The following is a 12,886-nucleotide window of genomic DNA, read 5'->3' on the forward strand; positions in this document are numbered from 1 at the left end:
TTTCTGAGGAGGTAGGCGTGGGGCAGAGCAGAATGTAGCAGCCTGCCTGCTTAGTGAATTGTTCCCACTGTCTTTGTGAATTCCCCCAGCAGTATAAAACAGGTGTAAAAGTTTTAAGGCTCCTTTACGTTGCCAGAGTGGTGTAAAGGACAGTGTGGCCTTATAAGCGCTTACGGTGCTTTAGTGATTAGAACTGGCCTAAATTTTTAGACTGAAAAAAATTCCTATCAAAATGTGCTCCATGACCTGTTCGGTGCTGACCTTTCTGGAGATGGTCAGTAGCCAATATAAATTGTGAGTTTGATTCCCCAGCCCTCACTTGCTCTTCAGTTGCCTAAGATGTAACACTGAGCATATGGCTGCATATATTTGTTGCCTAATAACTAGAAATAAAGGGTCAAACCTAGCTACGTTACTATTAGACAAAGGAAGTTTGGGGATTTCCTCCAATGCACCCCACTCCAATTCGCCATCCATTGTATTGTAGTTTAAATAAATTACCAAAATAATTGAAACTGGCATGATTATATTGCATTATTTTGACAAATAAATATGCAGAATTTTAAAAAATTGTGTGCAGAATTTTTAATATTTTGGTGCAGAATTCCCCCAGGAGTATAGAAGCTTGAGATGGAAAAGGCCCCGGATGGCATCTCCTCTAGCCCATCCCCTGCTGCAGTGACTTCTTCCCCCAGCAGGTGAATAGCGCCTTGTCCAATTCAAATTGTCCCAGGTGGTGAGGGGAGAGATTGCCTTGGCAACAGCCCCCAGCAGGGTTTGCGTCCCAGACCAAAGCACCGAACTTGTTGCCACCAGAGCTAAAGGAACAGTTGTATGAGCTGTTAGCAGTAGCAGGCTGTTACCCTCCAGCCACTGGAGAGAACAAAGTCGCATGCTTTGTAAGTATGTTGCACCTTGTCAGGAATTTATACTAACTCTCAGTCTAAATGTTCTGTTCCTCCACTGTCTCCTGGTCTTTTCCTGGTACCTGCCTAAGTGGTTCCCTGTCCACACTCCAGACCCCTCCTGCATTGTGCGTGTTGAGTGGAACAGGGAGGGACACGTTCAGAGTTGGCGTCTCTGTCTGTCCCATTGCAGATGGCGGCTAATGACAGTTTCAGTCTGGCGTATCCGGGCAACCCCCAGCCCGGGGACCTGATCGAGATTTTCCGGCCGGCTTATCAGCACTGGGCTCTGTATCTGGGGGATGGGTACATCGTCAATGTGGCACCTGTCGGTAAGAGCTGCCCCACATTGATTCATTGGGGGGAGGAGCTGTTTCCCACCCAGCCAGAGCGGCTGTGCACATGCGGGGTGAAAGCCGGGGCTCTCAGATAAAAGGTGGCAGAGCGTGTGCACTCTGGCAGTCCTGGGCTGGTCCGTCCCTCGGAAAGGGCTGGGAATTGGGAATAGCGGGCGGCTTTGGGTGTCTCGTGCAGGACCGTGACACAGATGGGACTCAGGGTAGGAAGTGGGGCCCAGTGGCTGGTGTAGCAGATGTTCCTAGCTCTGCTACTGGCCGCTGGGTGACCTCAGGCACGTCACTTATTGTCACCTCTTTAAAACCGTAACCCTTCCTGGGGCGTGGGAACTCCAGTGACATTCACAATGGGGCCCTGAGATGCTGGGTGAATGGCCGTGCCCCAGGCTGTGAACGGGGTGTGGCTGCTGAGTTCACCTGGGTCAGTGAGGTGGGAGTGGCTGAACTGGGACTCACTGCCCTGCAGGCGCTGTCCCATGGTAGGGGTACAGCAGAGCCGCCCTGCAGGAGGCGCTGTGCCTCAGGATGCTCTCAGCAGCAGGGGCACAGCCGGGCTCCCAATACCCCTTGAGAGGGTCTCTCCAGTGCCGCTGGCTGGTGGCAGAAATTGAAGGGGGCCGAAGAAAGACGGCAAAGACAAGCTGCAGTGCTGGAAGGAACTCCTTCTCGCCTAACGGTTTTTCCTCCTGCTAAGTCTGGTGGTGAGGAAGTCCAGGCGAATACCTGCCTGCGCCTGATGAAAAGAGCAGCCTCCTGTGACTTCTCTAGCTTCACTCTCACCCCACCCCTCTGAAGACTTTCCCGGTGATAGTAATACAAACATATCCTTCTCCAGCCATCCAGGCGAGTGGGCCAGGACTTCTCGAGAGCTCGTGGCGTATTGGATTGAGAAGGGCCCACAGAAATGCCAGGCTCTAGATGCTGACTTTCCATTGACAAAGCGACAGTACACCAGTCAGAATCGTTATCTGACCCAATCAATGTCTGAATACGTGAAGCCTAACAAACGGGTTGGCAAGTGAGCATGGCTCATCTCTTCGCCTGCTAAGAAGAAAGTGAACTGTTTTAATTGCCGCCTGTTTTCTGATACCCAAAAGTGGGGAATGTTCTGCGAAGGCTTCAGCGATTGGAAGAATACTGCATACGTTACTAATCATGCAGTGAGTGAGCAGCGTACATTGTCCGTTAGCAGCTACCACGCCCCAAAGAAAGTTAAGGGCAGAATTGATACCCAAATGGAAAACCAGTTATTGAAAGAACGTTCTCAGACACGTCGTTGAAACCATAGTTGTTCTTGCTGAGCGTGGTCTGCCATTCTGTGGCTCAGATGAGGCTGTGGGCAATTACCTTGGTGTTCTAGAGCTAATCGCGAAACTCGACCCTTTCTGAGCTCAGCACATCAATGGTGGTGGGAAAGGCAAATCGTGGGAAAGGCCGTACATCACATCTATCAAAGACTGTGATGAATTCATTGCCCTGCTGGCAAAGACGATGCTCTCAGCCATTGTCGTGAGATCAAAGATGTGGGATTGTTTTTCAGTGTCTGTCGACTTGTGACGGGTTTGAGCCCTTTGGGGTGTCACCGGATGTGCTGGGGTGCCACTGAGTCAGCCTATTCTGCCAGCCTGGGTCCCCTTTACCTGGCCTTGCTGGGCTGGGCTCACCAGCCTCTTCCAGCCAAGCACACAGGCAGGGCCACCCCCAGCTGCTCAGAGAGACAGAGATCCGCTCTGGGAAGATTCAGCCTTAGGGGCTTGCCCCAGCACACTGGTACCCACTCCCTTTAAGGGGTACAAACTCAAAAGTTTTATGAAATTCGCCCCCTCCCTCAATGTGGAGGGAGATATGCACAACTTCTTCTCTCCTCCCTCCCTCCCCCCCCTGCAGTTAGAAATTACATAAACGGGGTTATATTATAAACAAGACATAAGTTTATTAGCTGCAAAAGGTGAATTTTAAGTGAATATAAGAGATAACAGAACAAAGCAGATTACTGACCAGATAAAGCAAAATACGCAAGCCAAGCTCAATATACTTAAGAAACAGGTTACACAATGTCAATTCTCACCGAAATGTTATTTTAGGCAGGTTGTAAAGTTTCTGTGGTTCAGAGTTCCAGTTCTATTCCTTTTCAGTCTGGACTCCCCCCTGCCTTCCCTTCGGGTGGCTTTAGCAGTCTTTCTTCTTGGGCAAACAGGCCATGGAGAGGAGAGGTCCTGTTTGCCCTCTTCCCCACCCTTCAATAGGATTTACATAAGGCGGGAATCCTTTGTTTCCCAAACTTGACCCTCCTCCCCCTTCCAGTGGAAAGTTACAAGAAGTCCCAGGTAATGTTTAGGATCAGGTGACAAGACCACCTGACTCTGTAGGATCACAGCATCCATGAGTCAGGGGCAGTATGGAATGTCCACAGGAAGGCCAAGCTTTTCACAGTCCATTGTCCTTGCTGATGGGTCATCCGCCCTGTCTGGCTTTTCCATTGTTGTACCTGAGGTGTACGGGCCGTGAAGTTTTGTTTATTGCCTGTGACCTGTCCATGACTTTTACTAAAAATACCCATGACTAAATCGTAGCCTTGTTCATAACTGATGTGGCAGGCCCAGAGGTGCCGGGCTCTGAACGGCCAGGCCCAGAGGTGCCAGGGCTCTGAATGGCCAGGCCCAGAGGTGCCGGGGCTCAGCCCTGGCACAAATCAAGCCCTGCTTCTGTCCCTTTCTCGGGGGTGGCTCATGGAGTCCTTGTGCTCAGGTGAGAGGAAGACTGGGACTGCCCTCCACAGTGCATGGGGGTCGAGGGGAGGACGGCCCCCTTCCTCCGCCCCTTCCCCCTAGGGGCAGCCCCTTTCTGTCATTGTCGTTCAGTTCAGAGAAGGACTGAGTACCCCCTCACACTCCTGCAGGGCAGCCACCCCAGGGGTGGGCTCTGGGTTCCCCCCCTTGGCCCCGGGGGAACTACCCGCGGTGCTGTGAGCTGAGTGTGGCCAGCGGGACGGCTGGTGCTGTGGCCGTCCCGCGCGCCGGCCGGCCGGCTCAGCCTTGTCTCTGCCTTTCCCAGAGGAAGGTGCCGCGTCGTCGCTGGCGAGTGCCAAGTCTGTGTTCAGCAGGAAGGCCCTGGTGAAGATGCAGCTCCTGAAGGATGTGGTGGGGAGCGACACGTACAGAATCAACAACAAGTACGACGACGTCTACGCGCCGCTGCCTGTGGAGGAGATCATCCGGCGCTCGGAGTTCCTCATCGGCCAGGAGGTGTCCTACGACCTCCTCGGCAACAACTGCGAGCACTTTGTGACACTGCTGCGCTACGGGGAGGGGGTCTCTGAGCAGGTAGGGGTGCCGTGGGCGTGCAGCTGCGCTGAGTATGGGGCAGGCAGGCTGGTGTCTGGCTGCACGGGGCGCGCTACTCCCCTCTCCTCCCGGGTGTCCCGCAGGATCTGCACCGTGTCCACACGGCACCAGCTTGACCAGCCCTGCAGCAAGCTCTGTGAAAGAGGCCACCACATAGGGCGTTTCTCACACAGTTTGCAGCCAGGTCCTCCCTCCGAGGGGAAGGGCTGGTGGGGTAGGATGCAGCACACGCTGCAAACTCCCTGGGGACAGCAAAGCACCAGTGCAGAGCTGGCTCTGGCCTGCTCCTCTGCCTTGATTGCAGGACTGCCCCGGCAGCACAGCTGGCTAACGAATCCCACTTCGTCTGGCTGAACCCCCCCCCCGTTTGCATATTGCCCCTTTCATTGGGGGTAGAAGCCACAGTGAGTGAGGCTCTACTCTGCTCAAAGCTGCATTATCCCAGGGGGAGCAGCTGCTCCCCCGCTGCAATCCCAGCATGCCCTGGTCCAGCAGCATATCGGGGGGTTGGGGGGTGGCTTCCACAAGTTCCCAAACGGGGGGAGGTTTTCTCAGTGTGGGGCTCATGCGGAATCTGGTCCATTCTCCCTGGTGCAGACAGACCCGCGTGGACTTGGGCGAGTTTTGTTAACTGCAGGTTTTGTCAAGAACAAACCTGGTATATGGAAGTCCCAGCAATTTAAAACTGTTGTGGTGAATCCTGGGTGTGTTTTGTTGGGGGAGGTTTAAACCCCGGGGCCTGATGACGAGCTGTGCAGAGAAACCCCTGCGCTCTCAACTGAAAATGTGCTTCTTAAACCCGTCCTGCCTCTGGCCACAAGGGCGAGCGATATGCCGCCTGACCACGACCCCCACTGACTTCAGTGGGCTTTGGATCAGGCCCATGACTGTGGGCCAGATTCTGACAACCATGAAGTCAATGGAATTCACTCCAGATCCACAGTGGCATCACGGAGAGCAGCGTTTGACCCCATGTTCTGTCTGTGGACTGAGTGCGGAGCAGACATTGCTCTGCTCAAAGGTGTGTGACCTACTGGGCATGAAGCCAGTTTTGGCCCTGATTCTGATCTCACGCTTGCGTAAATCAGGAGTAGCTACTTCGAAGTCCCTGAATTCCACAGGCGGGAAGCCAGTGTACTGTGAGATCAGCATTCGACCTGCTCTGCTCTGTCTCGTGCATGCATCTCTTGTATTCACTGTGCTCATGAGAGATTGTTCAAGTGTGAAAAACCCAACGTTCGTGATGTCGCCAGGCTGTTTTGTTTTTCCTTTGCAGGCCAACAGAGCAATCAGTGCCATTGGGTTTGTAACAGCTGCGGCCGGTGCTGTCTCATTGCTGGGCTTTTTCCAGAACAGATCCAGGGAGCGGCATTATTAACCACGTACCATGATAAACTTACAGCATGTGACGGTTGGATTCCAGATTGGAATGGAACCAGCTCAGTCCATGGATAAAGCTACAATAGACACTTGTTGCCAAGGACGTCACTGTTGCCAAGGTCACTAGCTGTAGTTTTTGTCATAGCAACTTGTATTCAGTTGCAGCTGATGGTTTTCTTGCTAGCCTCAGTGGACTCCCTGGCAAATTCTTCATCCTCACTGGTGCTGTTTTGCTGGTGACTGGGCCCGTGAGCCCACAAAAGAGCTTTATACACAATTGTTGCTGACAGTGTTTTTATAGACTTGGCTTGCTGGGGGTTTTCAGTGAATAATTTATATTTTTTTACCTGTTTGGAGAAATGTTTTTATGTGTTTTTAAAAAGAATATTCATGAAACTTACAAATATTCCGAGGGGCCTTTTCCCCATCCCACCACCGGTGGGTTTTACAAGTGGAAGATCTCAACTGCTTAGATTTGTGGTGTGTGCTGTGTGGTGTGGTACTGTGCACAAGGGCGTACGCTGCGCCTGCGAGGCCGGAACGCACAGCTGCTCTCCAGGTCACAGGAGATGGGACGCAGGAGTAGGCCCCTTCTCTTGAAAGGGAGAGACGGGTCCCTTCTTATTTTTAAATGGGTGTTTTGTCTTGGATGTGATGCTCTTTTGCTTTAAGAAATAGACCTTTTTCCCACCGGTGAAATGATTCCTGTGTGCTGTTCCTCTGGGCCGGTCTGGTTCATTCTCAGACCACCACAGGGAGGCAGAACCAAGAACGCCACCGCAGCATTTTCTGGCTACTCTGTGCTCCTGCCCAGCACCCACTGTTTTTTTGGACTGCCTGTGCTCAGACAGGCTGCTATAGCTGGTAACTGCTAGCACTGAACCCTACCTCTCCTGGTTTCTTAGTGACCCCCGGGGCTTGGACCTGCCCTGAGCCAAGCTGGGGAAAATAACTCTAAATCCTGCAAAACCAGTCCTTGGTCTGGAGCTGTTCACCCCCCAGAGCCTCAGCCAGAAACTGAGCTTGAGCCCATGTTTAAATTCAGTTCTTGGTCGTTTCCGCCTGCTGGTTGGAGGGCAGCTCCAGCGTTCCTGAAGTGGTGTGGGGAATGTGCCAAAGAAAGCAAGTTGCGTGTATTGCAGATTCTGTTCGCATCCGTTCACCTTCCAGTCCCATGTGGGTGACACCTGGGTTTTGTAATGACTCTGGTTTTATGCTTGAGTGAGTTAGCAGTGTTCTCACTGGCTCGCAGCTAGTAACTGGCCCACAGGTTTGGACGTGTTCTTTGAAGCCTGAAAACAAGATACTACGGTGCTGGCTGTCACGCTGTGCCACTCACTGACTGCAATCGTGCGCAGGCCAACCCACGGTCTGGCTCAGGGTATTTACTGCAGAGTTTTGTCTGCTGTTGAACACGTCCCTACTTGAATCAGAGCTTTTTTATTGTCAGTTGTTTCCGTGTTTGTGGGACTGAGTCTGACGTTCAGTTGTATATTATAGTGCACTGTTGTCTAGTGTTTCCCTTTCTTCTTAAGCTAAATTGGATATTAATTACAGCAAAAAACAAACAAACACCTTCTTCCTATTATAATAAATCTGAAAATAAATCTGAGCATGTGTTGCGTAGCCAAGGGCCATTTCTTGGCAGATGTTATTGGACAGTTAAGCACTTTCTGAGCAAAGGAGCTGCATTTAACCAAGGTCTGTAGGCGCTCAGCCTCTCATGCCTGTAGGATGTCTGAGACCTGAACTGCACTGTTTCATCTTTCACCACCAGGGAGTTGTGTGTGAAAAGAAAGAGGACCAGACTTGCCCTAATTTACCTCATTTAATCCCTTGAACTAAGTGGAGTGACGTGATTGTTACATGAGGGTTGAATTTGGCTAGGTATGTACATATGGTTCAGTCACATGAGTCTGAGCCAGGAAAAATCAGACTCTGAACTAACCAGGCCTAAGCCTCATAAATGAAATTTACCCTCACTCCACACTGAAGTCGCTGCTGAAAAATTGTGAGGGATGTGAATGGAATCTCCTTAGTATAAATATCACTGTGCTTGACTTTGCCCACCCCCAGCCCGGTCCCCAGGAGAAGATTTTCAGTGTGTTAGGCCTTCATCCGCTGCATGACAGTAGGGCACTCCTCATGGTCCCATTTCTGCAGCCAGTGCCTGTGCAAGAACTGGAAGATGGGGCTCTGTATGGGGATGACGTGGGGATAACATCGGGCTTTATGGGGATAACGTACGTTCCCTGTCACATCTTTAGCTCCTTCAGGCAGGGAAGAAATTTGCTCTCTGGACAACACATCTTTGCCGTTTGGTCTTTAGGTTTCCATGTTGGGCTGCATTTTGCAAATTTACATACACGTCTTTCCCCGTGCCCAGAAAAGTCACCCGGTCCCAATACACCACCTGAATTCATGAAGTGCTATGCAGGGATCAAAGAAACACGACCCCCAAACCTGCAGCTTGAAATTCTCCCAAAGAACTTCAAAAGCAAAACCACAGGAAAAATCGACTCACTTTATTTATTTTTAATTGTAGTTTGGCAGCTTACACAAGAGTCTTAGTACGGTACATTGACTAGCCTGGCAGCAACAGAGGAGAATGAGATGCTCATTGTTTTACAGGGAGTTTGCAAAACTCTAATCTTCTTTAGCATATTTGTAATTGGACAGAAAAAGTGCTCAAATGGTCAATAAAGCTTCACAGAAAATGGTAATTCTCCATAAAGTAATTCCTGTCAAGGGTACAGTTGTAAGAGACACTGCCTGCATCTCTCAAACAACTTTGGGTGCATGTGTTCACACAAAACCCCCTGAATCTTTTACCTATGAAACAGTGAAAATAGTCTAGGTTCAATATAAACTAGGAAAAGTCGTCCTCTTTGGCTTCTAGTTCTCTTCGTCGTGTTCATAGATTGGGTTGATGTAGATTTCATTCTTGCTGTTTTCTGCAAAGTCTTTTCTCTTCAAAGGAGGCCACGTTGGATCCTTCTCCAGCTTCCTCTGCCACTTCCGATACTGGCTGCGAGACCGGAATCGAAAGCATTTCTTAATCAGCAGCCAGAGATGCCTGTTTTGCAGGATGACATCCTGTGAAGTGAAACATAACTGCTGAGACTGGCTCCCTTAACAGCTCGGAAGTGAGTGGAGGAGGCCCACACCTGCCATTCCCCTACTACTAAAGCAGCGTGGGTAAAATTCTGCCCTCACTTACACACAGGAATATTGCCTAGCCAGGGCCTGAGCCCACACTCATGTGCACCCCAAACTCCTCCAGGCTTCCAGATAGGTAGGGTCAGGCCCTTATTCACCTGTTGCATTGGAATTACAAAGCATGCAACTTTCCAATGCTACATTAATCTCTCTTCCCAGTTTACCAGCAGAATGTCCTGTTACATGCATGCCATGTAGGGATTTCAGTTTGGTTTATCTGAAGGGATAACCAGGGCCTGATTTTCAACCTGGCCGTAACCTTCCTTTTGTGAGGTTTCAGCTTGGCAGGGACAAATAACTGTAAGTGCAATGCTGTGCCTACAAACGTCACTTACAAGTTGAAGTACCTAATTTGTGAGCTCTCACTCCTACAGTGACAAACCATACCTGTAAACTAGGAAAATCTACATATCGGGGGCACAAAGGGGGCAGTTTTTAAGAAGTTGGCCCCAAATGTCTGCCTCTGGTATTGAAACATGCAGTTGTACAACCTACTGTCCACAAGCACTATTCTCCAGCAGATGATCTAGGATTCACTCGTCTTCTCTGAAAATGTTCAGTCTCATTGCTTCCAAAGGGAATATATGTGAGAAGTGGGTTTGGTTTATTTAACAGGTTACTTGCATTAGGCGTGTTTAGGGTACATAGCTTTAAAGGAAGATAATTTTGCAGCTGAAAGGGGAAGAAGAATCATAGAAAATGTGGGGCTGGAAGAGACCTCAAGAGGTCATCGAGCCCAGCCCCCTGCTCTGTGGCAGGACCAAGTAAACCTGGACCAGCCCTGACAGGGGTTTGTCCAGCCGGTTCTTAAACGCCTCCCGTGATGGGGATTCCACAACCTCCCTTGGGAGCCTGTCCCAGAGCGTACCCACCCTGAGAGTTAGAAAGAGTTTCATAATACTTAACTTCCATCTCCCTTGCTGCAGACTAGGCTGTTACTGCTTGTCCTACCTTCAGTGGGCATGGAGAGCAACTGATCCCCATTCTCTTTAGAACAGCCCTTAACAGATTTGAAGACTGTCAGCAGGTCCCCCTCTCAGGGTGTTTTTCTCAGGACTAAACATGCCCAGTTTCTTGAACTTGTCCTCAGAGGTCAGGTTTTCTAAACCTTTTATCATTTTGTTGCTGTGAAGCAAACTCGCAGCCAGACCGGGGCTGCTCACTCAGCTACAATGGCTCACCTACCTCATTCAAGGAGCCAGGAGCACAGGCGTGTACCTGGTGCAGTTCACCCCCCTCTCTGACACCTGACACTTCTGCAGCAAGAGGGAGACCCTGGCGCACATCTACCTCAAGTGCGCCAGGTTGCAGCCCCTTTTCCGGCTCCTCCAGAATCTCCTCCTGAGGTTCTGGTTGCACTTCTCCCCATACCTCCTGAAACCCCATCCATGGCCCCATGAAGTCACGAGACCTCCTCATCAGCCTTCTCTTGCTGCTGGCCAAGGTAGCTGTCCACCATGCCAGGAGGAGAAAGCTGGACGGGGAGGTGTTCTGTGACTGTGGGGCCTATTTCTGATCCTCCCTTAGGTCACGTCTCTGGGCAGAGTTCCTCTGGGCCACGTCCACTGGCTCCCTGGATACCTTCGAGGAGCAGTGGGCGCTGTTCATGGTTCTCTGCTCGGTGTCCCCCACTGGATCCCTGCTTTTGACTCGGTGACCTTGACTCCCATCCCGGGGGACATTCGTTGTCTCTGGAATGATTTGAGCTCTGGGTCCAGTGGCTCCTCCCCTTTGGCTGTGGGGGTCGTTTAGATGTGGGCAGGCTTGTGCCCACCCATTACCTCCCCCCCCGACACTCCCCCCTCCAGCAGAGCCTGCAGTGACTCATCTCTCAGGTGTGCTGCAGCAGCCTATCCCGGGGCAGGGCCTGGATCAGATAGCCCCAGGCACAGGGATTTCACTCTCACCGCCAGAGCTACAAGTTAGTCTGTGCAGCAGCATCACTCGGCTACGAACTCTCCTGCTGCCTGGGGGTGTTACAGACCCCGGTGCTTATAGCTCACCCTAGATCCTGACCCACCCTTGCCCGAGCCTTGTTCCAGCCCTCTTCAGTCTTGTCTGTGCCCTATTCTGACCTTGCTCCAGCCTTGCACATGCCTCCTGACACCCAAGCCCTTGCACTGACTCCAACCCAGCTTTGACCTTCAGCCCGCATCCAGATTGTGGCTACAATCCTGATTTGGCTTGTCTATGGACTCTGAGCCCAGTTCTGACCCACGGCGCATCCCCAGGTACCAGCCTCAGCGCTGCTCTCAGCCTCTCGACTCTCAATCCAGCTTTGGCCCTTACTGCCGTTCTCGACCGCCGCTCCAACCGCCAGGCCTGACCGCCTAGAACCCAGAGCCTGACAGTTGCTCTTCTCTGGACTCACTCCAATTTGTCCACATCTTTCTTAAGGCGTGGTGCCCAGAACTGCACACAGGACTTTAGCTGGGGCCTCACCAGTGCTGAGCAGAGCAGGATAATTACCTTCTAGGTCACACATACAACACTCCTGGCGCCGACTTTCTTCTTTCCAGGTGGGTGCTCCGCCCCGCCCCATCCCCCCTCCGCCCCTTCCCCCAGGCCCCACTCTTGCTCCGCCTCTTCCCTCCCCTGAGGCCCTGCCCCATGCCCTCCCATGAGCGTGCTCCGCTCTTGTTCCGCCTCTTCCTGCCCCCTCCCCCCAGTGCCTCCCGCCTGCTGCCGAACAGCTGATTGGCTGGTGGGTGCTGAGCACCCACTGTTTTTTTTCTGTGAGTCTCCAGTCCCAGAGCACCCACGGAGTCGGCGCCTGTGCTCCTATTACTACACCCCAGAATGAGATTAGCCTTTTTTGCAGCTGCATCACATTGTTGGCTCACATTCATTCTGTGTTCCACTAGACCCCCCTGATCCTCTTCAGCAGTAAGGCCACCTCGCCAGCTATTCCCCATGTTGTGTTTGAACTCAGCACTTCCGCTAGACTTCCTGGTCCTCAGTAAAACAGGTAAATGAAAGCACTCACCTCCACAAAGAACGATACACAAAATGTGACAAACAGCATGATTAAGATGTAAACCCTCCAGATCGTTGGAGTGCAGAGAAACTGTTGGAAAAGAAACGCAAGTCATTTGATTTTGAATGTCTTTTAAAGATTCTCATGGATTCCTAACAATCTGTAAGACCAACTAGTTGTATTTTTCCTTGGATCAGCACTGAAGTTAAAGAAATCTTAGTGCCATCTTCTCTTCTCAGAGATCCCTGAACGGATTAAGTCATGTTAAAACATAAAGCCTGGTTTTTTGCTTTCCTAGGGTGCAGATGACCTAAATGTATCTGAAGCAGCTGCTTGAAATGGGTTTAGTGACAGACAAGGCAGTTATTGCATAACATTAATGAAATCCTATTTAAGATCGTGACGGGGGATGGGGGGGAGGGTGAAGTGCCCACTAAACGTGTATCGAAGGCTCCATTCTCTTCCTCATCTGTGTTTGGAAAGGAGTTGTCAGGACCAGTGGCCATGGCATGCCTTTCCAATGAACCTGGGGGAAGTTCCTCCCCAAAGTTCAGGCTGTCCTTGTTTGGGGATAAGGCAGAACGCAGCGCTCTGCACCATGCACCTGTATTCTAAGGATGAGTGCACTAAACACGGACACCTCTCCACTGAAGTTTCTGCTGTACAGACACAGAGGAGAGCTAGCCAATGGTAGCATCACTCCTG

At 51.2% G+C, this 12,886-nt stretch overlaps 2 protein-coding genes across 2 annotated transcripts in view; one reads left to right on the forward strand and one right to left on the reverse strand.

Moving 5' to 3' along the window:
- The first annotated feature begins 1,092 nt into the window (after nt 1-1,092).
- Nucleotides 1,093-7,592, forward strand: PLAAT1 (phospholipase A and acyltransferase 1). Its single transcript, XM_026650205.1, has 3 exons — nt 1,093-1,237; nt 4,316-4,584; nt 5,882-7,592. The coding sequence occupies exons 1-3, from the start codon at nt 1,099-1,101 to the stop codon at nt 5,981-5,983; spliced, it is 510 nt and encodes a 169-aa protein (XP_026505990.1). The 5' UTR covers nt 1,093-1,098; the 3' UTR covers nt 5,984-7,592.
- A 978-nt stretch (nt 7,593-8,570) lies between these two features.
- Nucleotides 8,571-12,886, reverse strand: part of LOC112119736 (probable cation-transporting ATPase 13A5) — a 61,329-nt gene continuing 57,013 nt past the window's right edge. The window contains exons 29-30 of the mRNA XM_024218524.1: nt 12,191-12,271; nt 8,571-9,081 (exon numbers count right to left, since the gene is read on the reverse strand). Of these exons, the coding sequence (XP_024074292.1) occupies nt 8,881-9,081; nt 12,191-12,271 (282 nt within the window). The 3' untranslated portion in view covers nt 8,571-8,880. The remainder of the gene's footprint in view (nt 9,082-12,190; nt 12,272-12,886) is intronic.

The sequence above is a fragment of the Terrapene carolina genome, unplaced genomic scaffold (assembly GCF_002925995.2).
Source record: "Terrapene carolina triunguis isolate 2854851 unplaced genomic scaffold, T_m_triunguis-2.0 Scaffold88, whole genome shotgun sequence".
Taxonomy (NCBI): domain Eukaryota; kingdom Metazoa; phylum Chordata; order Testudines; family Emydidae; genus Terrapene; species Terrapene triunguis.